Source organism: Stegastes partitus, unplaced genomic scaffold (assembly GCF_000690725.1).
Source record: "Stegastes partitus isolate 25-593 unplaced genomic scaffold, Stegastes_partitus-1.0.2 Scaffold444, whole genome shotgun sequence".
In the NCBI taxonomy this organism is placed as follows: Eukaryota; Metazoa; Chordata; class Actinopteri; family Pomacentridae; genus Stegastes; species Stegastes partitus.
Window position 1 is genome coordinate 423,886 of NW_007578175.1, and position 24,490 is coordinate 448,375.

Consider the following 24,490-nt stretch of genomic DNA (forward strand, 5'->3'; position numbering starts at 1 on the left):
GGATTAATTGAGCCAGACACTCAAGTGCATCTTGACTGAGGTAATGTAACTTCAAGGCAAACATGAATGGAAACACATTCAAAACAAAAAATGTGAACACATGCTCGAGCTGAATGTCGCAATTAAAACCTTGAACCACACGCCTGAATAAGCGTTGCTTAAATTGCACCTGGTTTTACAGTGCATTCCTGTGTACGTGTGTGTGTCTGTGTGTTTCTGAGAGCGCATTCAATTTGTTTGTTCGTCCTGTGATTTATGGTACTTCATTATCAGCAGGCTGCAGGGGTGTTTCCAGATGCCTGCATTTTCCAGTCATCCCTAAGATTTACTGTCAACAAGTACCATCATCTTGCAACTATTCTCTGAGATGTGATTTCGGCACCGTGCCACAGTATGTTGTCATAAAAACAGAGAGTTGCCATTGCGCACAGGGTGTAAACACAGAGATTTATGTGATATTTGACTTCCACAAAGATGCTTAAACAGAAAACTGATTCTGTGAAACAATTAAGAGTATCATAGCTCAAATCCGCTCTTACAAAATGTTCTGAATGCACATTCAGGCTGATACATGTAGGCAAGCTGAATAGATCTAATGATGGCAGGATTTGGCAGCATGCTCTGCTTTCTCTTAGATTGGGATTTCTGATAACGCTCTGCCAACTCTGAGAGAAGAGAAATATATTAATTCTATATATCTTCCCCTCTTCTGTTGGAGCACTTTACACAGCAGCTATAGCCTTGAATTGACAGGAAAAACAAGATTTCCTTGTGGGGGATAAGGAGAAGTTAATTTTCCACATCCTGTTCCAAACATAAGCCTTTTTTTTTTCTTTTTTCTTTTTTAACCCTCTTTTTTGTAAACCGCAGCGGGTCTGTGTTTGTCTGCTTGTTACAGCTGTGCTCAGCAGAGGAGTGACCTTGGGGACAATGACACTACACAAAGCGGCGAGCGTGGCCATGACCAGAGCCACTACTGGCAGCCGTTGTCAGACTGAATGGTGGTTGGTTTCATAGCTCGCTGACTCATTATAGCCTACTACAGTCTTTAAGCCAAATATGTGGGTGGAATGTAGGCAAACATAATTATGCCTGTTGCGCACTGTGTTGACTATTGACCAAGGACAGGAATGAGAGAGAGTGGGAGCAAATGTAAAGATAAATAAAAGGTGGTGAAAGTAGCAAAAGACTGACTGTTTTATCTGAGTAGAACACCGAGAAGGTGTGGTTCAGATGAAGGATGTTTGGGGACTGTGAGGCTGCCAAACCGGAACATGGAGGAAGGACAGAGCAGAGATCTGCTAGTGACCTTAGCACGCAAACCACAGCGCTTCTATTGTCCACCAGACCACAGACAGATAAAGAGCTACTTTCATACATAATCTACTGACAGAGAATAAGGTCCTTCTGTTATTCTAAAGTAAAAATATCATTCAATCAATCATCTCCCACAAAAAAATCCCGAGGACTGTGAAATGGAAAGATTGGAAATCTGGTACTTTCAGATTTCGCTGGCAGCAAAACTGCCAACAGAGGTGACAGAAGTCGTATTTGGAGTCCTGCTACCATGGAGACAGAATACAGATTCAAACAAAGGGTCAAAGGCTGCCCTGTTATGGAATGTTTACCAAAGACGAAGCGGGTGAGGGCTGGTGTGGGGCAGCACCTTCCCTGTCACCATATGCATGACATGTAAAACACCTCCGTGCTAAATTTAACAGGCCGCCATGTGCTTTGTTCAGTAGAGTCTTTAGGCCTTTAGGGGATTCTGTCTTATATGCCTTGCTGGTGGGAACACTCAGCACTGAAGGTGACTGATATGTTGTTTCCGACTGTAACATTCAGAGGAAGGTGGTCGGGGGTCAGAAGTCTCCACCCGCCTTGTGTGGCTTGGCACATCCTCTCCAACAGCACAGCTCTAAAAATAGAGCCACATAACAAATGGCCCTCACACTACGCAAAACTTAATTTTGTCACTACAAACTATACTTATATACTAATTAATGACTTCAAAACAAAATAATAAAATGAAAATAAATACAGCAAAAAAAGGAAATCCTTCTGTGAGAGAATGCAGTTAGAGCTGAAACAATCGATTAATACCAACTGTCAATTGTTTTCATGCAAAAAAAAAAGGCAAACATTCATTTTTTTCACATTTGCATGAAGATTTTTTTACTTGCTATTGTCTTTGTCTTGATTTGTTGTGATTGTCAACTGATTATGTTTAGTTAGCTCAACCTAACAAGACGTGAAGATGTCTCCTTGACTTTTCGAAAACTGACATTTGTCTCTATTTCCTGACATTTTATACCGTAAACCAAATAATGATGCATTACTTGGGAAATTATTCAGCAGATTAACCGAAAAATAACCATTAGTTTGTGCTATATACATAATTTACAGCCAAATCACCCATCAGTCTACAAACTAAATAAAACCCACCTGTTGCAACACAACAATTCCAGCCAAACAACAGTGTAAGACACCTGCTACACTAAGCAAGTAATAGAAACCTGCCAACAAAAACACTCTGGGTAAAGAATAGCAGCTCCAGCATAAGAAAAAACACCTGCTGTGGCACAACATCCTCTAGATGTTAGCCCCACACTCGATGCAAGAATAACAGCCACCTGCTGAAGGCTAACAATAGCCACTAGTTAAGCTAGCAAGGAGCCAAGAATGTATTCACATGAACCCAGTGGCTTAAGCACAAGAGTGAGTGAGCGACACTGTACATGCCAAGCGAATGTCCACTCATCACAGACATATACAAGCCCATAACACCACTTCATGTTTATCACGGTTACATAAAAGAACAGAACAAGCATGAGAGCTGCCATGAGAGGTGCTTGGTACAATCATACCAAAGTGTTGTTGAGCGTCAGGAGGTGTCACAGGGACAATAATAACACAAATACCAGCTACTTCTTGCATAATCCTGCACGAGGTGGAAGGAATGCAAATGGTGAATGATAGACATTTCAGAGTTCACGCAGCCTCTACAAACAGAAACAGTATAAAAACCGCACACATACGTGCCATTCTTCTGCAATCATTCACCAAATATTAAATAAAACAGTCACATTTCTTTCCACCTGACTTTCTCTGCTTAGATATTTTGTTGTCTTAATGCCCAAATGCACATGTGGCAATCATCCAAAATTCATATAAATCTAATGTTTCCAATATATCATTAAATGGGTTCAATGCATGGTGTAATAATGTGACTGTGCACATATTACTTCCTCAGATTTCAGATTTGGACCTCTCGCCGACCTTCTGCATGGCCCGTTTATGTCGGTATTTTACATACAGTGTCAAGGTTGTGTTGTAATTGGTCCACACGACTCCTGTTATCTTGACTGCTTTGACCTCCTCCCATAAATTACAGAACTGTGTACGGTCGCAATTTCTATGTAGATGTTGCCTTTAAATGGGTTGCACTCACCACTAGTTTGCTAAAAAGATATATGTTGTTTGCTGTATCCTGTGTAAACTTGCAAATGCCTTCTTGGGAGGATTGATGTCAAGACACGCTCAAGGCGACATATACGAATGTTAGTGGAAAAGCTATGTGGGAAAGAGCCAGTGATTGATTATCTGTCATCTGCTATCTGTTTTCTCAATTTAATAGAGTTTTTTTCTTGGCATCATGTAGGATTTTGGCTGTTCTACACACTGACAGCACAACATTTGTTTTAAGTGTATGACTTCACTTGACTTACTGAACAAAGCAAAAAGGGCACCTTCTAAATTAATACAATCAAAAAGCTCTTCAATAAATCCTGGTATTCTGAAGCTTGCAATGTTTATCCTTTGTTGACACTGTGTCGAGGGGATGTTAACTAAACTTGATCCTAATGCAAAGGTCTTTTGTGATGCCGCGTCTGTATCGTAAGCAGTTCCGGTATTTCAGTCATCATATGTATGATCTATATAAGCTGTTATGGGTATAGAACAAGGGTTAATACGAGGAAAAAGGCTGAGGGTATTTCCCATTACGACATGAGACTACACAGACATAAAAGGAAAACAAATGTTGGACCGTCCCTTCCAAGAACATTTTATGGTAATATGCTGACACTACATACTTCCTTTCCAGCTATTTAGCACTGACTGGTGCTTTCAACAATAACAAATAATCGTTATTATTCTGTTCTTCAATAATTAAGTGTACTATGGATGTTGTATTTATAATATCAACCTACTATCTTGTAAAACCCAACAGTCAAGTCGATGAAGCTTTAACCTCAACCCTGGTCCTTCTCTTCTCACATCTGCCTTGTGTTTACATCATTTAAAGGATTTGTATTGTCTAGCTAAAAAGATTAAGTGGGCGTCACAACATTTTAAGTCTGAAAGGACTCAACAGGCCCCTGCAACTATTAACTATTGAGAATCCCCTTCACAGAGTCATCATCTCTTTGGCCTCAATCAATCACTCCACAGGGCCTCCACTGTAAAAAAAAAAAAAAAAAAAGCCTCCTATTAGGCGCAGTGAAAGCACTGTTTACCCAAGCTTAGTGAGTTACCTTGGGTTACTGCAGGAATGGAGGTCGTGGAACCAGTTAGTCACAGACATAATACATCACAAATCATAGAGCATGTTGATGTGTACCTCTAAAATTAACCAAGAGCTATCCGTCTCTTGTGTGACAGCAGAAAAGTTGTGACATACGACTAGACACAGCAAAGTCAATGTGAAACTGAAAAAGATAATTCAGGAATGTGACGATGTCCTTTTGGTAAAGGAATTCCGACGATTCCAAAAGTTGCAGTGTTTTGTTCGAGCCAGATAAGAGGACTGTTTGCAACAGAAACATCCTGTTTGGCATTTCAGTTTATCCTATTATGCATCACTACGCCATGAGATAAAGCAGTTAATAACAGTCTTGTACACGTGCAAAAACTTGTTTGAGTGTTAAGTTCACTCACTACTGGCCTTGTTCACTTTGCAGTCGTTCTGAAGGCAATGGCCAAGCAAAGCTGACAAAATCATTAAGTGAGCAAGCAAGAGGTTTGAAGACACACGTCTCACTTGGAGCATGTCCCCCTTTGCTCCCCCCCGTCTTGGCTTTTCACCTTCCAGACCCCCCTTCTGACCCCTTTGTTGGGGTGAAGGGGTCTGGATCTTTAAACCCAGCTAATTATAGAGTTTTAACGTCTGCTTGGCTAAGCCCTAAGAGCTGGGAGACATTCCTAAAATTGGAAGATACAGCGCGTGTGTTTGTGCCCTCTACATTGCTGTTTGTATTTAAAATCTATGATAATGCCAAGACAGGAGAAGGGATAAAATGTTAAAAGTCATAAAAACGTTAGTGCTCTCTAGAAGTAAATGCAATGCAAAAATGTTAGCGTGTTCAATGAAGGACAAAACAAAAGAGACCTGTTTGCATCATAATGGGTCAAACTTGTGTTTCGTAAGGTCTTAAAGCCATACACATCAGTTCATAAGTATAGTTTCAGCTCAGTTCTTAATCCAGGTGATTTCTTCGGCTTGGGGACACTTTGGAAATATGTAAATATTGAAATACTTTCCACACTTTCAAGATACTGACACACAAACATAGTCACTTCAGTTTATAACAGTGTGAAAAAATGAAATGTGAAAGCAAAGAAACCAAAAAGTAAAGATTGTGTGTGTGTGTGTGTGTGTGTGTGCGTGTGTGTGTGTGTGTATGAGTGCAAGAGTATCTTATTTGAGTGTCTAAATCAGTGATTTAGAAAATTAAGGGTGCAACAGCAGACCCGAACAAAGGGTCAGTCATCAACCCCCAGCCGCCTGAATAGATAAGATGACGAGTATAAATACAAATTCAGTTTGGAATCCTAACCCTAACCCGAAAAACTGAGTATCCATATTTATCAGCAGTGAGACAGAAAACAAAAAAATAAATAAACCTTCTGTCTGTCACTAATTTAAATCATTTGTGCTACAGTAGAGTATATAGCAAATATATATTATTAAATATTAAATTTAAAATATTCTAACATTAAGTAATGACTTCCATAATTAAAAAAATAAAATAAAATTCAGTTTCACACCTTTTGCTTCTTGCTATGTGGAAAACCTACACCAGACAGAATGTTGAAGCAGATTTTAAGTCTTTGAGTTTTATACATTTTAAAATATGTCTGGAGATGATCTTAGTCTTTAAAAGTAAACTCAGTCTAGACTAACCTCTCCTCGAAAAAACCCTACCAGTCTTTCTGGTAGATTAATTGTAGCAACTGGACGATTAATCTACCAGAATAGCCATGACCTGGATGACTGAGAATCTTCACAGACAACCCTACCAGTCAACAAGTCCATTGTTTGCAAGTTTGCTGGTTACCACATTTGAAAAGGTAAGAACTCCTCGTCTAAACAGCTGTGCAGTTGATATTTTGGTATAAAAAGCCTGATACTAAGTTTGAGTTGGTGAGCTTTTGTCCAAAGACCAGTAGCTTAGATTCTACCAAAACAATCCATGTCATTGTGTCAGCGCATGCCTTATTTCAATGCAGGGCTCAAGAGTAAAATTTCACATTCGTGGCCCACACCAAGTCTCTGAGATGGTGCTTCTGCCACCACTGATTTTGTTTTTTGGTATAATTTCAGAGACAGAATGTGTATTATCCCAGAAATACTTTAAATTCCTTGGAGAGGCTTAAATGAGATAAAGTGCAATGCTGTTCAATGCAGAGTACATTGTGAAACTAGACCAGCAGAACAGACAGATGGTCAAGAAGAGACAAGAAACATCCCCTCCCTTCTCTGCATCATGTTGTGGCTTATCTGCTGTGTGCGCGATGCTTTAAGGTGTGCTCAGAACTAGAGTAAGAGTCAGTTGTATGTTTCACTGCCCATGCTGGTAAAGGTGAATAACTTTAGAGAAATATAACCATACAAGCATGACCGGGACAATGATGCTGAGATAGTTTTCCTATAGTTCACCTTGCGTGCCTGGGGTCATCTCTTCTCGTAATTGATGTTAGGCTACAGCTGTGATTTTACTTTAATTAAAATTTGTAGAAAATGTGACAAAAAAAAGGGATATACCAGTTGTATTCCAGAGCCCTGTTATGGTTTTGATGTTATTGGTATGTTATAGATCTCTTGACCTACCCCACTCTTCGGTTTTGCTCCAAGGGCTGGTGCAGATCCTGAGGAGAGAGCAGCAGGAACATGTGGATGTTGGGGGGGTTGTGATGCTGCTGGCATAGATCCTACATCAAACTCCTGCACAAGTAAAATAAAAGACACACAATATTGTGTTAATAATGCAAAGCTGACTTCCCCACACTGGCCACTAGTAGACAGATAAAATTACTGGTGGTAAGGACAAAAATGAATGAATGAATGAATGAATGGTATTAATTTGTAGATCCACTGGGTGCGGCATTGGGTGTAACACCCATTGTGCTGCTTCATTTAAATTGAGACAAGCTGTACAGCTTAATTAAAGAGTTGTTTAAAATACAGTAGAGACTGCAGTGAAATTGAGCAAGGTGACATAGTTATATATTTACCAGGAGATTTCGTCGATGGAGGGTGGGAGTGCTGTCCATAGAAGAGGTGGCACTGAGGGCATTCTCAATTTCCTGGTCCAACTGGTCCAGCTTCATCAGCAGCAGCACCATCGAGTCCAAACGAGCATGCTCACGCTGAATAAAAAGACAAATTGGTAAAGAAAAATTTAGTCACCGCAAATAGCTCAAGAAAGTATTAAAAATAAGTATTGCAGCATTATATTTATGGCTCTAAAATCAATATGACCCACTTATGGACACTTTATTTCCATTACCATTCCTCATTAGTGATCACAGGATAAGCCACTGGAAATGGAAAAAGCCAATGGAACTAATACTGTATTTTCTAACATCGGAAGATTTGAGATGAGATAAGTAGAGTTCAGTGAGGGGATTGCTTATTCTATTTTTCATCTGAAAAATGACATCAACATACTAAACCAATTTCCTATATTCCAACTACATAAAGGTCATGCAAGTGATTTTGACTCATAATGTTCGTCATCATATTAAAAATACCAATAAAAATAAGACTTTGGGCATAATTACATCAAAGTTAAAATTAACACTAATCTGTGACATCATCAAACAAATGATACCAAACTTATTAAATTCTACATTTTTTGGGCCATCATGCTGATTAAGTTAAGAAACTCTGCTCAGCCCTGTAAACTGGGTTCATATCTCTTTCCCCTTACTTCTCCTTCATCCTTCTTTCAACTGCTGCTGACACTTTCACCCTGTTTCTTTGTATCCTTCTCCTTCCTATACTTAAAAAAGTCCTGATTTACATACTGTCTATATTTAATCTTTACCTCTTTTGTATCATCACCACAGTTTCTTGAAAATACTTGTCGTTTAGTCTTCTAATCTGCAGCATTCATTTACGCGTTCTAAAGCTGTGATAACAAGTCTCACACTGACCCCAGGTGGTTTGTCTCCAGCAAGACACGCCGAGTGATATACAAGCGTCACACTCAGCTTGCTTTGTTTCATGCAATACAAGCCCTTGTTAGAGAACTTGTAAAATCCCTTTCTGCACAGCTTAAGACAGCATGATTTCATTTCATTCAGCCTGTCTTTTATCTTGGCACCGGGTGTGGCTCTCTGTCTGAGCTTCTCCCCTGAGAAGAACCCCAAGAAATTTGGGAATGGCTGGCCCATTAGTCCCAAACAAACCACGTTACAATTCCCACTAACAGACCCCGTTAAACACTTAATGAGGGTGAGCTCATGAGACACGCAGCCACTGCGATTGTATGTTTGTGCAAAGGTACAAAGGCATGTTAACAAGTGGACGTGAGCCTAGTCTTCATTCACTGCGTCTGATTCTAGTTGTGACACCTTAAAGAGAAATCTCATGGGGTTGTGGAGGGAAAAGTAAATACTTTCTACATATCATAAACATGTCCCGTAAAGTGGTTACTATGGCTAAATCTTGTTAAATTATGTTTACAATGGGTGTGTGTGGATGACAACATTCACATGAGAGGAAATGTGAGTAATATGTGTGAGGCTGACAGGCTTACGGATCCCAGATAGATTCGACATAAACAGGCCACAGGCTCAACCCTACGCTTAGCTTCCAGCTCCATCCCTAATAATGTCTTATGACTTGTGCTTACATTTATTTTCCAGTTAGTGTCGAATTAGCCTGTCAAAAGCAGTTCCTATTGGATTTGCTGAGAGAGCAAATGTGCATCGAGGGCTATGTGTGTCATGGAAATGCTTCTCACATTGATGCATTCACTGGCATTCCTAGCTAGTGGCAGCACACATCGCTACGTTCTGTCTCCTTGGCAAAGCATTACAATGAAACATTGTACCATGGTAAAACAATGACATCTTTACGAGGCCTCACTGAATGAACAAAAGCATCTGGCTCGGGATGGCAATAACAACCACAAAACAGCAGAGTAAAAAACAAGTGCAGTGCAACTTCAGTCGCCTCAGAGAGGCAACGTTTTTTAGAGGCATTCTGGCGGTTTGGGTGTTCTCAGAAGGTTTCTTTTCTGTCTTTCCCATTTTTGAGGTTTCTGTTACATTCCTCTCAACTTCCTGTTTTTTGAGATGGGAGACGGTTCCCACACTGTTTGAACTCTTAGATCCCTTCTTCCCCCTTTTCTTGTTCTCTATTCAAACCCCCTCTTAGACCCAGTCTGCATCCCACATTTCAGGCCTATCCATTCAACAGGGTCTCTTTCTCTGCTGAGCTAAACTGTGTGTTTCATATTATCAAAACACTGTGCATACGCTGGTTAATGTAGTTATAGAGCTCATAAACAGTAAGCGAAGAAAAATATTTTATTAATGCACACAGATAAAAAAGGCAAAAAAAGAGAAAGAGGGAGCACTGAGGGTGATGTTGCCAAGTCGTCTGCTGCCAGATAAATGACTGCTGAGCCAGTTTGGCCCTGGGGTCAGGATAAGGCCTTGTTGCTAAAACAAATAAACACAGTAACAAAGCTCAATATCAGGTTAATCTCAAGCCATTATGCAAACCAGATGGGTTCATTTTACAAACTCAATCTGCAACAACATCATAGTCCTCCCGCGACAGAATCATTAGTTAGGGCAATATCTCGTCAGAGATTGTTCCAGGTTCCTGTTGTCCACTAAGAGATAATAACATAAGCTCTATAATTCTCTGCATTTCGATATTTAAGAGCTTCTTCTTTTCTTGATACTAAATATCCTCACGCTGGGATAATGCTTATTTTGCCTAATTACTTTTTTGTCATCTCTACCTTCTCAACTTTCTGTAGTAAATTGGCTACATAAAGTAAGTAAATACATCCCTGGCTGGAAACTCTTCGGTGCTGTCAAAGAAGAGTCAGGCCATTACCATATGGTGGATGAATTGCCATGGCGCCTTCCACTTTTATAGCTAAATAGCTCTTTTTGGGTTCCAAGACCAGCTTTTTTGGATATTTTAAGTCATGCTAAGATTGAAAATGGAGCCAGAGGTAAATGCGGCACCGGTTTTCCATGTCCCTACACTGGACTGTGACCTCGTGTTTTTGGCAGCTGATGGAATGATGTCAACATTAGCTATGATTCAGAGTGGCTCCAAAGCTTCAGTGCAATTTATGTGGAAATAATGCAATTATAATAACTGACAATCTTTAGGATTACACAATCCATTGACTTCTCAGGAACACAGATATAAGCACAGCATCAGGGTGTGACACTTAACAGCTTATTTAAGGGTTTTCAGAAAAGCATTTTAATATACGCCTGTATGTTATTCTGTTGGAGACGGGTTCGATAGACTGTATTTGCAACATGGCAGCACATTTTATACAGACAAAATTTCCACAGTGAAAATATTTTAGAGAGGAAAACACAGTTTGTATGTGACTATGTCAAAACTGTACCAAAAGCCATCACCAATGCAATATAAAGAATATGGTCATCAAATTAACACTAAAACTGATAGCTATGGTTATTTCATGGTCATAAATAGTGGAAAATGTTTACAGAGACTAATAGAGGTTTTTTATTAGCTTATTGTCTTTTTCAGCATTTATTTCAAGCCAAAGATGACAAACTTTTGTAACACCTGCAAACAACTACAACTTATTCTGTCTATACATCGAGGCCTGTGCATCAACAGTCGGAATAATATGTCTTCATTAGGGATATTCTAACTGTTGTTAAATACAGTGCATTAATAAACACGTACGTGTCCTTATAGCTGCTTGCAACTGTATTACACTGTTACTAACCATTTATTAAATGTATAAAAATATCATTCTGATGAATGAAAAATAGAGTAAAATGTACAAACTTTGAATACAACTCAAGCATGGAATTTTCATATTAGAGTCACTGTTTACAACTGCGTGATGGACTTCAACTACAATGTAGCACGAGAATTTAATTTCTCACAAAGTGGTACTTGTCCCAACAACATGCCTGCTTAACAGGCCCTGCATTAGTGGGTTTCTTGTCATTCCAAAAGGGAAAATACTGCAATAAATTCCATTTCTGGGCTGCAAAGAGCCCAAATTTATGAAATTTTACACACGTTACCGTACCAAACAAACACTGGACTGTGTAAACAGTACAACATATAGCATTTGGATGAGAAAGCAGTTTAAGTAATTTAATCCACAAGATTACTTGAGCTTCCAACCCCCTCTGCGTTCATAGTCTCCATGCCCTTATAGGACCTTGTTCTGCAATGAGCAGTTGAGAAAGAGTAAAACATTTCACAGATCCCCCACTCACAGATCTGCAAGCATGTGAGAGTGAAGTCATTGTTTTCCAAGACACTTGCCAGAGTGTGGGACAAAAATTATTTGTAGGCTTCGTAAGTGTCCGTTCATTTTGCAAAAGAAGTTCATCTGAAGTGCTGAAGAGCCAGAATCACAGCACAAAGACAGAATGAATTTAATATTTTCTGTGTCAAACTCCATCCCTACTACATCCACACTGTATTTAGTCTTACCTTTCTCATGCGCACTTTGACCACATTGTCCTCCTTCTGATCCCCAGCCTCATTTGTTCCATCTAAAACCGAACTTGCCAGTTGTGTGTCGCTGGTAATACCCGAGTGCATGCGTTCATCCGACTCCTCCATTCTAGAGGCAGTGGCTCCAAGCCTGTGGTGTTCAATGTGACCATCTGCCACCTCACAGGCAGGTGACTCACTGAAGTAATGACCAGAGGCTTGGTTACCATGGAGTTCGCTGCTGACCTCTGTAGAGCATGGTGGCAGGTTTTGTGTGTGTTGTTCAGTAGCTTCATGTTTATCATCCAAGTGAGTGCACTGAACAGCTGGATTTGGGATAATATTAACATCAGCACTCTGAAGAGGATCCAGTAGAGAGGTGTCATCTGCCTCGATCAGGCCGACCTCTGGGATAGTGTCCAGTTTTGAACTGCTATTTTCCGTCTGAAGAGGTACAGATGGATCTTCACAAGCAGTCAAGTCTATGGGTAATAAGCTTTGATCAATATTTTCCATGTGCTGACCCACAGACATTTTCACATGCTGATCTGCACACTGAATATTGTTTGTCTGTGTGGGATTTTCTTCTGAATATCCAGCATTCAGCTGTTCACTTGCCACGTTGCTGTTTGCCGTCTGTGAGCAACACTGACTTTTGACACAAATATCAGATGATTCAGTGGGCTCATGCCTGGCATGTGCTGTTTTCTTGCTGCTTTCTGCTTGTGCACTTTCCTCTCCCTGAGGCCTTTTCACTGCTCTTATTTCAACATTTTGCTGGTCCATCAGTGTCTGGTAGGATATTTCACAACCTTGACCCTGATCCAATACTCCAGTACAGTCATCATGATCCTGCTCTCCTCCTTGAATGTCTCCTGAGCAACGTTTAGGTCCTGTATTTTCATTTAGAGTTTCTGCCTCATTCAATCCATCCAACTTGTCAGCAGACTCTGCGTTTGAGCTTTGAGTTATTCCTTCATCACATCCTCCGTCTACCACTGAAGTCACGATTGGTTCCACGGGTTTGATAGCCAGTAACATTGCATTACCATCCTCCATTATATTAGCAGAACTGTGCAAGACACCAACAGGGGAGCTTGCACCAGCTTGGTCAGAAGTGGAAATCTTCGTTTCCTCAACCTCTGGGAGGTCAGTTTGAGGTTCCAGTTCAGCAGCAGAAGACCGGCTTAGTGTAGCCTCAGAGATTTCAGGAGGTCTGCTGTAACCCTCTGTATGGCTCTCCTTTGTCTCCTGATGATTTGGAAGTTCGCCAGGCTGTTTACCAGTGGATTCCAACAACGGAGGCCCATTGTCTGAAGAGATAGAGATGCATTGTCGCTCTTCACGAGTGACATGTGGACGTTTAAAGACATTATCGTCATCGCAGATGTTGTGACTCTGGCTACTTTCTGTGCCCATGTCACTTTCATCAGTGATGGCTTCAGTTGCACAAGAAATATTTGCACTATACATGCCATTGTTTGAGTTACAGCAAAACTCCCCAGAATTCTCAGTGTTTGTGGTTGGGAGATGCTCTGATTTAGAGGGCCTTTGGGGAATGTCAGCACCCACCAACTCGTGAGAGCCATGAAGTGATTCTTGCAAATCTGGTGGAACTTTTCCATGGTTTTCCATTAGCTTCAAATGTTCTGATTTCATATCATCCTTCACAACAAAAGCTGTCCCCTCAAGTGTGTGATCCGGGTCATCTGTAGGTAGTTGGTGGCAACCCTCTGGCATCGAGGCACACCTTGTACGTCGACCTTGTTTGGAAGCCCCTGAGCCCACCCAAAGGCCCTCACTGTCAACCCCATGACAGCAGACCAGATCCAGATCATCATAGCTGTACTGTAATCCTGACGGGTGAGTCACGTGCTCCTCCCAACTTCTTTTCCGTATGGCTACTGGCATGGTGGGCAACCAGTGCTATCCCATAGAGCTGTTCTTGATGTCAGGTTCAAGTGGAGAACCAGATCTGCTGCAACTGAGAAGAGAAATGGGGATAAGAAACAGCCCGTGCTCCAAAGTTGTGAGTTTACAGTAACTGAATGTGCAGATGACAACATGGTAAATAATGTTTCACTTTTAAAGTAAACAGCTGGGGAGTAGTGAGTGGAAGTTCAAGAGGGGTGTAATTACACTGCATTCACATTTCCCTGGAAAGTATAAACTCAGCTGGGTCGGTATAAGATGTCAGGAACCCCTGTTATGCTAATCTGCCATGGGAAACTGATATCTTTTCAAGTAAAACTCACATTAAAGTTTGCCCACTACACTAAATGGCCTTGAACTGTAACAGCTGTTTTTACCTTCAGAAGAAACTTCTAGGAACAAGGCAAAACAAAGTCAGAAATCTAAAACAAAACGAGACATTCATCAGGTTTAATACTTGTTAATATCTTTAAAGAACAAACTGTAACAGAACCAGTTTGGTAAATTTGCATCAACGGTACAAAAGTTGTCTTCAAATTCTGGGTGTTGGTTATCTGTCATTCTGCACCTTCCCATACACCCACAAAAATGAGTATGGCGTAACGGAAGGGAAGTAAAACAGCAAATGACAGTCAGTGGCTCACAACAGCTGGTTGTCGGGAGTCCAACATTATCATCATGCACACTGTGGCTCTTATCACATGTATCCAACTACGATATGGTACACTACACTATTATACAGAGACTCAAAGTGCATCACGAACTCTATTCAAGCTGCACATCTGCTAAACTTCATGGCAGCAGCCTAAGAGATTTAAAATACTGGATATTCCTCCAGTGCTGTACACTATGTAACTGGAATCTATAAAGTCCTTATCATGCCATATCACATAAATACAATTTTAATGTTGCTGTTTATATGCAAGTCTATGGACAAGAAACTGGTTTTCACAAATGTTTTAAAATCAGACAAAAAGTTTGCACTTTGTCACTAAGCAGCTTCTTAAACAACCATTTCCTAAACAGTAGAAGTATTGTTAAACTTTTAGACTGTTGTGAAATATTGCTTTCGTTCTCAGACATAGAGCTCAATGATTCAAACTACCATCTGCACGCTGAACCTGTACCTAGTTATTAGTAAAATGAGAGAAGTTATAAAAAATGGCCAAGAGCTACTCCTCCTGCTTGCCCACGAACCAACAGCTGACAACGAACTGACATCTCTATATGTTTCCGATATTCTATGCTGGAGTGGCAATGTTTACCTTTAGTAAATTTTCCATTAATTACAATATAATTCCAGTATCTAAATATTGTGATAATCCGGTAGCCGAAAATATAATCCAACATACAAGTAGTAGATCCAGTATTTGCTTCGAGTACAGTTATCCAGAGAGGTTTTGCAAGCTGCTTTTTCATTCATACACCAACAGCAATCCGTCCACGTTTGGGAAATATGAATCCAACTCCTTCCAAGTGACTTGACGTACGTATGTTTACTTTGTGAGCAGTCCTTAGTCTATGTTTTTGCAAGCCATTTTCTTGACTCCAGTCAGTATCTTCGCTCCAAAACTACTGGACAGGCAGTGAAGCCCCCAAAGGCAGGCAGAAAGCCGGGAAGCAGAGAAAAGTCCATAGACAGCTTCCATCTTGATCACATTAGGGTTTTTGCTGACGCTGAATGCTGAAGAGTCGGGGTGGTGTAAGAGGGGCTGGGTTTTCTTTCCCCCACTCCACCCCTGCTCTCCTCCGTTCTATCCCTTTTCTCATCAGGTCCCCTCCCCTGGTTTTGACAGGGAGTCTGAGTCACATCCTAGAAGCCCCTTCCCCCGTCTCACAACTCATCAAGCACACTATACACATTTATTCACTCCACCCTCCTCTAATGTGCGCTCTCTACTCACGGCTTTAGAAACTTCCTCTCATCCTCTTCTCGCAAAACTGTTCTTTTTCCTTTTCTTGGTGGATGTTTTTCTTCATTTTTCTTTCGCTCACTATTTCTCTGAGCTGGGCAAGGCTCCCACCAGTTGGTTTTGATTAGTAACAGACAGGCTGCCTCGCAAGACTTCTGGCTGTGAGCCAAAGGAGATTGCTCTAATGTTTTGGCAGTTATATCTAAGGCATGCTTTTTTTTCTCTCACTCTTTTTTTTTTTTACTTGTCGTCTTGTAACTCCACAAGTATTCTTAACCAAACACACGGGCACTAATGCAAAAATACAAAGCAAGATATCTTTACAGATAGTCTTTAAGGACACGCTTAAAAATATTTTAAGAGTAAAATATACATGACCGTTAAAAAAAAAGTTGTATGACAATGGGGACAACTTTATAAGTGTAGTCAATCTGCTGACTTTGTTTTAACGGACGAAAGCGAAGGAAAAACATTTAGTACCCAAATACCAGTAATTCATTTCCTAATATAGTCATTCCTCAGAGGCACATAGTGGGGAAAAAAGCAAAGCTGGAGATAAATACACCTGATGTCACAAAAAACAAATGAATCAGCAGATTTTGTTGTTAAACTTTGATTGAAACTGAGATTTTAAAACAGGTTGAACGTTTCTAAAGGACCACAAAAACCACAGTGGCCCCAAAAGTCTCTAAAATTAAATTAGAAGGAAAAAAATGCACTTCTGGAATTTTTTACATTCTCCTCCTCTTTCTACATGTACCTTTGTGTCATCCAAATACAATAAAAGTTATGTCAGCTAATTTTAACAAAAAAATCAGCTTGTGACCAGAGTATTTTTGTAAGTTGGGTCAGCTGCACAGAAAGAGCAATGCACCAAACCGACAGGGACGATCCAAACACAAGAGAAAACTGGAATGAAGCCCCTTCCAAGTATCGCTGCAACCCCAGCCTCTAACCTCTGGGTCATCCAGATGTGAGGTGAGGCTCTGGATGAGTCTTTTCTTAGGGGCTTCACTGGGAAACTGTGCGCTGCCATTAATGTCAGCTCTCCAGGGACACAGATAGTCGCACTCAAGGGAAAGCGTCCAAGTTCAACAAGACTCCTCTGCGGCATGTCACATGATGCGCTCTGCAGTTATGCCGGGTGCAGTGTAATAAAACACAGATTTCTTTGGTCACAGTAGCCTCCATATGAATGCGGCTGGTGATTGAAGTGCAGAGGCCGACACAGAGCATGACTCAGGCTATCCACTCATTATCTCCCGTGGACATCCAACGCGGGCCTATAATTTAAAAGCCCAGGCCTCCCTGTGCCAATCAGACCATGTCGCGCAGCCGCAGGGCATCTGGTCTACGTCACAATCTGATCCATCGCTGACACCATGGAAACACATGTTCAATCAGCAACATGTGTCAGACTAGATACCCATCAGCTATGCCTCCGACTGCGCGGTTGACTGTGAGCTGCAAGAGTACTGAGGCATTAAACTTGTAACATTAAAACAAAATGTAGCTTGAACAAGACTGTCACTTTAGCAGTGCTGTGAGCCAGTGCAGCTTTAAGCTAAAGCCAACACTTTAAAACACCCGCAATGATAGCGCCAATATGCAGATGTTTAGCATGCAAATAGTTTGCTTGTTAGCATGCAAATAAGCACGAAACACAAAGTACAAGTGAGTATAAGATGAGATATAGTATTGCATGTATCATTGTGTGGGCATTTGGTCCTTATTAACAGTGCTAGACAAAATATTTTAAAAATGATGCCTTTACCAGAGGAACAGTCAGGGCAACAACAAGGGATTACAATCCATCCGAAGAGGAATAAGAATTTTTTAACCATCCAACATCTAAGAGATTTTACTCAAAATCACAAATCATATGATGCCACAAGAGGAAAAGTCACAAGACAACTACAGTCATTGGATACATCGTTTGGGAACTAAAATTGTGTTTCAGTCCATCTTGTAGATGCTGAGATATCACACAGCACAAGTAAAAAAAAAAATAATTAGAAGATTTTGAAAGAAGAAAAGCAAAGGCATGTATCCAACATTTTTTCAGATATTTCAGCCTGGATAGACAGACTGATGCTGCCATCCCTTAAATCAAGTGATATTGTCCATGCAAGCAATTATTTGCATTTAGAGTGATTGCAATAGGCCTGACTCTGTCGAAGTTCCACATCAGTAAGGATGAGCATGACCATTCTCATAGGCATGCAACATCGCAGGTCACATGTCTCAAGCAGTCACATACATGGTTAAGAAAGAACCATTCATGATTCACCCTATAATCCCCCACTGTTCAACCCCTCAGATTCTTAAGTGGAGCAGCGAGGGCTCAAAGGAAACAGCCTCACATTCCTCACTGATATAGTTTATTATTGGAAAAATAAACCAGTCTAAATCATGGGCATTGAGGAACACAGACTGTTTGCCCATGTAGGAAAATGTAGGTGACGCTTGCAGAGAAAAAAAATACTGTCCCTCCCATAACTGAGTCATTTTAAGTCCTTGCATATACAAAGACTGCTTTGAGTAGATAATGTTGCACTGTTTTTAAGACTGCTTTAAATAACCTTTTTTTTTTTTTTTTCTTAAACTGTGCTTGCCGAGTAGTTATGAGAAGTAGCAAAAAATGGAACTTGGGTTCATTTACACTACAAAGAAAACTAAACAAAATGCCAGATTCTCATCTGAAGATCTAAAAATAACATTAACAAACCACACCAAGATCCTTGCAATCCTTTCCTGTCACTTGTTGTGCCCTGTGGTTAACAACTCCTTTTCAAAAGCCTGGAGTCATGTTGGTTTAAATAACTGTGTTTGAGGCCTGGGTGGGAACTTGAGCAATTGCAATATTCTTGAATGAAACATCCCACTGCAGATGATGCAACTTAAAGAGCATGTACAACGCCAGTCAGTTGAGGGCTCCATTGCTGTCCTAATTTAAAGAATTGTATTTAATAATCTTTTGACTCTGACTCACGTTGCTTGTGTACCCGCAAGAAGTCATCGTGGGAGAAACTGAGGGGGCCTTGGCCACTGATCATGGGTCATAGTGTGACTGTTACCGTGGGAACAGGAAGTACAAGTTATTGAGGATACAGACCATAACAGGCTAAAATAATCTAATCTTCTTGGGAGAGGGTCTGTGTGTATGTGTGTGCATGATACAACGGAGGACATCAGATTTGTGTGTGATAGTGTTTACATACTATATGTCTGTGTGGATGTGTTGTAGAATACTGTAAAATGGATCAAATGATACAGACCTCTGGGTCATCTGGGTCTTGTATTTTTTTATGACGACAGTGGAAAATACTTTCTCAGACAGTGAGAGAGTCCCATTAGTGTTCACTGTGTACCATCTGGTCTTTGTTTTTTGGTACACTTATACATTAAAGGGCTTGGATTACCAGCAGTGTCGCATTGGCTGTTTTACAGTCACGCTATTTGTGTTGAATAGCACTTGGTCTCATCCACTAGGAAGCACTATATACCTCCTGTCAGCAAATATAATAATATAAATACAACACCACCAGCATGATTCAATGAGAAGGAACATCTTTACATGTCTGTAAATACTCTGTTTTGCCCATATCTTGTATTTTACAACCACACAACACACACACTCTAGTATATGGTTTTTACTCACATTATATATATATATATCACTGATAAGTATTTATATAAACTCTTGTCCAGCATTTAAATAAATATGAGTGGAAGTACCCATTGTATACAAGCTTTTTTTTTTTTTTTTTTTTTAAAGGGTAACAAATGTTAACAGACTAATATGAAGAAGATTGTAGGAACAACACAAAATGGAGACTTAACTTTCCCAGAAAATCCCTTCCTGAAAAACAGTGAATCTTTATTCATGACCTCATTCAGGACAAGAAGGCATGAACAAAAACTCCAACCAAGAAAGCCATTGCTTATCCAAATCCAAGACTTAAGTATAGAGGGTGTTGTATGCTCTACAGACTGTACAACAGTTTAAGGGAAAAGTGTGATTTGTAATTTTGGGCTAAACAAATAAAATTGACTTGATTCTGCTTCCAAAACAAGCAGCTTCTCTCCCCCTAAAAAAATATCCTATTGTCTGCAGTTTAGAAAGTAGCATCCCGTCATCCTATTTAGGCAGTAATTTCACCAGAGCATGGACTAAAAATTGTTTATGATATGAGAGTCAGAGAAACATGGTGCAACTAAATACAGTCTACTGTCTGGCAATTTACCTGCATCTCAAACAGACCATATGGATCGAGGCCCGGCAAGGTGGCAACAACAGCTGGATTCCATTTGTACACTGTGGCTCAAACATATGCCTCATAACCCTGTAACCATCTGCACCTGAGCACGTTCACACAGTTAAAATGTGTGCAGGAATGCACACAGACATACCCAAAAACACACATAACCTTCATATGTTCACATAGGCTTATGTTAGACACACACACATGGCCTCGTAGAATTTTTTTTTAAAAAAAGGTTAAATTTACCAAAAAGATGCTTGTTTCTGGCAGTTTTTAGAATATTAGAGCTCAAATTCAACACAAAACTACAGATATTGTGCATGAATGAGACAGCAAATGTCTGGATTGGATACCACTGGCTCATCTCGGAAGACGCACTGTTTGTTTTAGAAAAGGTCAAGTGATTCACAAACTGGAAAGTAAGCAATTCATGACCACCTAGTTCGGTTTTAACAAAAACAAAGAAAAAAGCTGGTACAGTGTAGAGCCTTCACAATATTTGCCATTTGGAATTCATCACATCCTCCAAAGCGTGACATTTTCTAACGTATTGAATCTTGGAAGCGTCCGAGGACAGAGAAACATAATATTTATCCTCTTGTCTTATTGTTTTTTTTATGAGGAATGACTCTCGAGCTTGGACCAGACCCTGTGAAGGCCAACATGATGACGTACTACACCCCCACCCACCCAGGATTCTGCTCAACATATGCTGCACTGGCACTGGTTCTTTCAGTATGAGCTCCAGAAAAACGTGTTGTCCTTGGACACGGTTGCCACAGCAGCATCAGCAGGAAATACTTAAGACCAAGAGTCAGGAGATGAGGGGCCAAGAGCTGTTCCATCATATGATGAGAGAGACCTCTGCACAGTTACGTTTCCGTTCAATGACCGTTTGCATTTCGGTTCCAAATGTACCCTCCCAAAATCTGGTGCTCTTACATACAATCTCAACTGCTCGTCACATGTGCTGTATTAAAATCTCCTCGTCTGTACTAGTAAATCCATGCTTTTACAATCAAATATGAGTAAAATGTGTTTGTGTATTCATCCGGACTACAGTGTTTTTACACATTTTTAAGTATAAAGTTCAAGTTTTGCAGGAAATTTGTTGGGGAAGTATGACTGCTAAACTGTGCAACACAGAGTAAAAACCTGAACAGGACTGCCACGGTTAAATATTTACCTCCTCTAATGGTTTCATACACAATGTGTTTAGAGTGCAAGAAGATGCAATACACTTCTTCCTCAGGAAACTCACATTCCAACCCACTCGGGAGGCACACAGATCCAGAAACCCTCTTGGAAAACAGCAGGCAGGAGGCACTGCATCCTTTGAAAGATCTCAAGTCATCAATCATTTCTGATTTGTCTGGACCTTTTTTTTTAATTGTACACTACAGATATTTAAAGTGCTACATGTGAAGTTTTAGATTGATACATCAAGTACTTTCAGAGATACCATTTGTTTTAGAAAGTTTTTTATTCTCAGGAAATAGCTCAGGAACTACTAAAGAGATAAGTCTGACATTTTCACAGGTATTTCTCATTGGTTCATCAGGTGGCAATATTCAGAACATGTTTTTTTTTTTTTTTAAACAGATGGGGGTTATTACAGGAGGGGGGGATTTAAAATTAAAACTTGGAAGATTTCATACAACACTCAAGTCATTTTGTCTTTCGGTACGTGGAGTGAGGTTGTGGAATGGATTGGAGGTGGAGCGCAAGCAATGTCTAAGCACGACCCAGTTTAAAAGGCAGTACAAAAATCTGGTTTTCACAAGGTACAGGGAGGAGGAGGGGCCTTGATATGGGTTTATCACTTATTATTTAATATTTGTTTATTTATGTTATTTAATTTCTGTTTTGTTTGTAAATATGTACATAAATAACTATGGGAGTGGGGTACTGAGTGACTGATGGTCGAGATGGAGTAAATAAGCTTATGCTTCATCCTACTCATTTTCGGATATGTTGTGTTATTAGATAGTGCTTTGTTTTGTTGTGTAGTGTTTGTTTTGTTGATGTTTTGAATGTTTTGATATGTTTTTGTGGCTTTTTTATTTCTCTGAAATAAAAACATTCGTTCATTCATTCATTGTGCCATTAATTCAGAATTTGCAAAAACTGTTCTAAAAATGTGATGATTTGGGACTAAATTACCAATATGAGTCTGGTCAGCAGTCAGTAATTACCACCAAAGGGGTAGTTTTTCAGAAAAATGAAGATGCTCCAATGACATAACACATAAGCAAGACAAAGCTGTCTTTTACCTTTGCTCGGACTAAATCTGTATGACTCTGGGAAGCTACTGTAGGTTGCACAGCAAATGAGGAAAGAGGCCTTCTAAACCAGCAGTCGTCAGGATGTGTATTACATTTTAACATTTAGTAACTTACAGCACACTGCTAGCATAATTAACATGTTAAAAGGGAAGAAAACAAGACCAAGTAGAGTAAACGTAGCCTAAATTATCAGGTAGCTCCATGGTAGTGCCAGTCAAACAGCCACTCTTCTGCTCTCCCAATGAGACACTGATTTAAGGGGAAACAAGCAAGTGTTTAACCTTTTCCCAAGCATTTGTACGTGAATATATAAAACAGCTCATAGGAACCAGCAGCTGCAAAGAAACAGCTCAACACCTGAATCAGAAAGTCGTGGCCGTTACTCACCTTTGTGGCTAAATGACGACAACAAGATAGCTTCTCATCAAACTGTTAGCTCCTCTGCGTAAAGCTAATTTCAGACAGTTCAACTTTAAAAGTTTTTCTGCCTCTGAGGAACACGTGTGGTCACAGCTATCATCTGTACTCGTCCTCAGTTATTTTCTAATCAACACTTACGATGTTACTCCAGCAAGTGGCGCCAAATTCTTGATTTGTGTCAAAACGCGGAGCCTCCAGTCTGCGGACAGTTGTGCTGCGTTCACGGACCTATGTAACTTTCTCAATACATAATGGAAATAGCAACTACAATGATAATAATAATTTGTGTATGTACAATATTACGAATGCGTACTGTGTTAGAATTTATAAAATGCATGAAGACAGCTTTCTTTTTTTTTTATCATACCCTGTTATTAGAATTATTATTACACAGCAGCAAAGATCAATGTGGGTCATTCCGCCTCAGTTCACTGAATACCCCACGAATGACCATCATCAATTTGACAGATTAAAAAAAAAAAAAAAAAAGTGGTTAATATTGATTGAGTTGATCATGTGTAAAATCTGGGGTCTTGGGAAGCATTAGTTTTTCAGTTTAAAATATATATATAAAGACAGTTGGGGTCATGTCATTTTGCACCTTTTTCTTCACGGTAATCTGTGGAGCCATGTTTGAAGTGCCATAACTTGAGAAATAATGTAGCTAGAGTCCTGAAATTTTGCAGGCTCATTACTATGCACATATGGTCTTCAATGATTACAATCCTGCTTTGATAGAAAAATGCAAACCAGTTGTATGATGGTGCAACTATGGCCAAAAAAATTCCAGATTTTTTATATTCCAGTATTCCACCAATTATAAAACCTTTTCGTTTCCCAATAAGAGGCAGAGTTTTTTTTTTTCTGCGATTGGCACAAATAGGAGTTTTAAAATGTAAAGTATAGTGACAGTCAGAGGCATTCTTTATGAGAAAAAAAATATTGAAATTAAGTTTGTTGTATTTATGGCCGATATTTGAACATCCACTGAGCAGCTATGAAAGGTGAAACCACTCCAACAGTGATTCCGACTGGAAGAGTGATATGACATTGTTACTACGCTAAAAGAAAAATCATGGCTTTCCAACACATAGTCCTTCAAATTATTTAATGAAAAGTGGTACCATAGGCTATCATGTCCATGTTCAATTAGATTTATTGTACGCCTGTAATATCAAATGAAACCTTGTTCAACCCATGATCATGGTTATTGTACAGTCAGCATTATTAAACAATGTTTACAACATTATTTCCCCTACTGAAGCCATTTTTCTCAAAGACAGATATTGACAAAACATACAACCAAATTGTATGACATCAGCATGTTTGGGAATAACCAGGAAAGTCCATCCATATGGTTACAACAATGGCATCAATATTACATAAAGAGGCAGTGAACTGGAAAACCCATTTCCACTAATAACTGGGCTGAGCTACTTTAATACAGAGATGTAATGCTGACATCGGTACACAGGTATTGTTCCTACCGACTTTCCCAGCACAGTTTTTCTATGTGACTAAGTCTTTGCTATCAAGGTGGTAATGAATTTAAAAAGATTGTGATAAAGAAATCAAAAACAAGTAATAGAATATGCTTTCAGAGTGGTTTCGCCTGTCATACATGTTAATGTCATCATATTACAATATATTCAATTCAAATACATACAATGCATGTTCACATATCAGCCATCAATGCAAAAAAAC

General features: G+C 39.8%; 1 protein-coding gene across 4 annotated transcripts in view; it reads right to left on the reverse strand.

The window, feature by feature from the left end:
• dlc1 (DLC1 Rho GTPase activating protein) overlaps window positions 1-22,852 on the reverse strand; it is an 89,045-nt gene extending 66,193 nt beyond the window's left edge. The window contains exons 1-4 of one of the 4 annotated variants that reach the window (XM_008286269.1): window positions 22,754-22,852; window positions 11,969-13,955; window positions 7,516-7,650; window positions 7,112-7,225 (exon numbers count right to left, since the gene is read on the reverse strand). In XM_008286269.1, the coding sequence (XP_008284491.1) occupies window positions 7,112-7,225; window positions 7,516-7,650; window positions 11,969-13,882 (2,163 nt within the window). In that variant the 5' untranslated portion in view covers window positions 13,883-13,955; window positions 22,754-22,852. Of the gene's footprint in view, window positions 1-7,111; window positions 7,226-7,515; window positions 7,651-11,968; window positions 13,956-14,280; window positions 14,302-15,168; window positions 15,765-22,753 lie in introns of those variants that run through there. The other 3 variants (XM_008286268.1, XM_008286267.1, XM_008286270.1) reach the window with 3 other exon arrangements.
• Window positions 22,853-24,490: the final 1,638 nt, after the last annotated feature.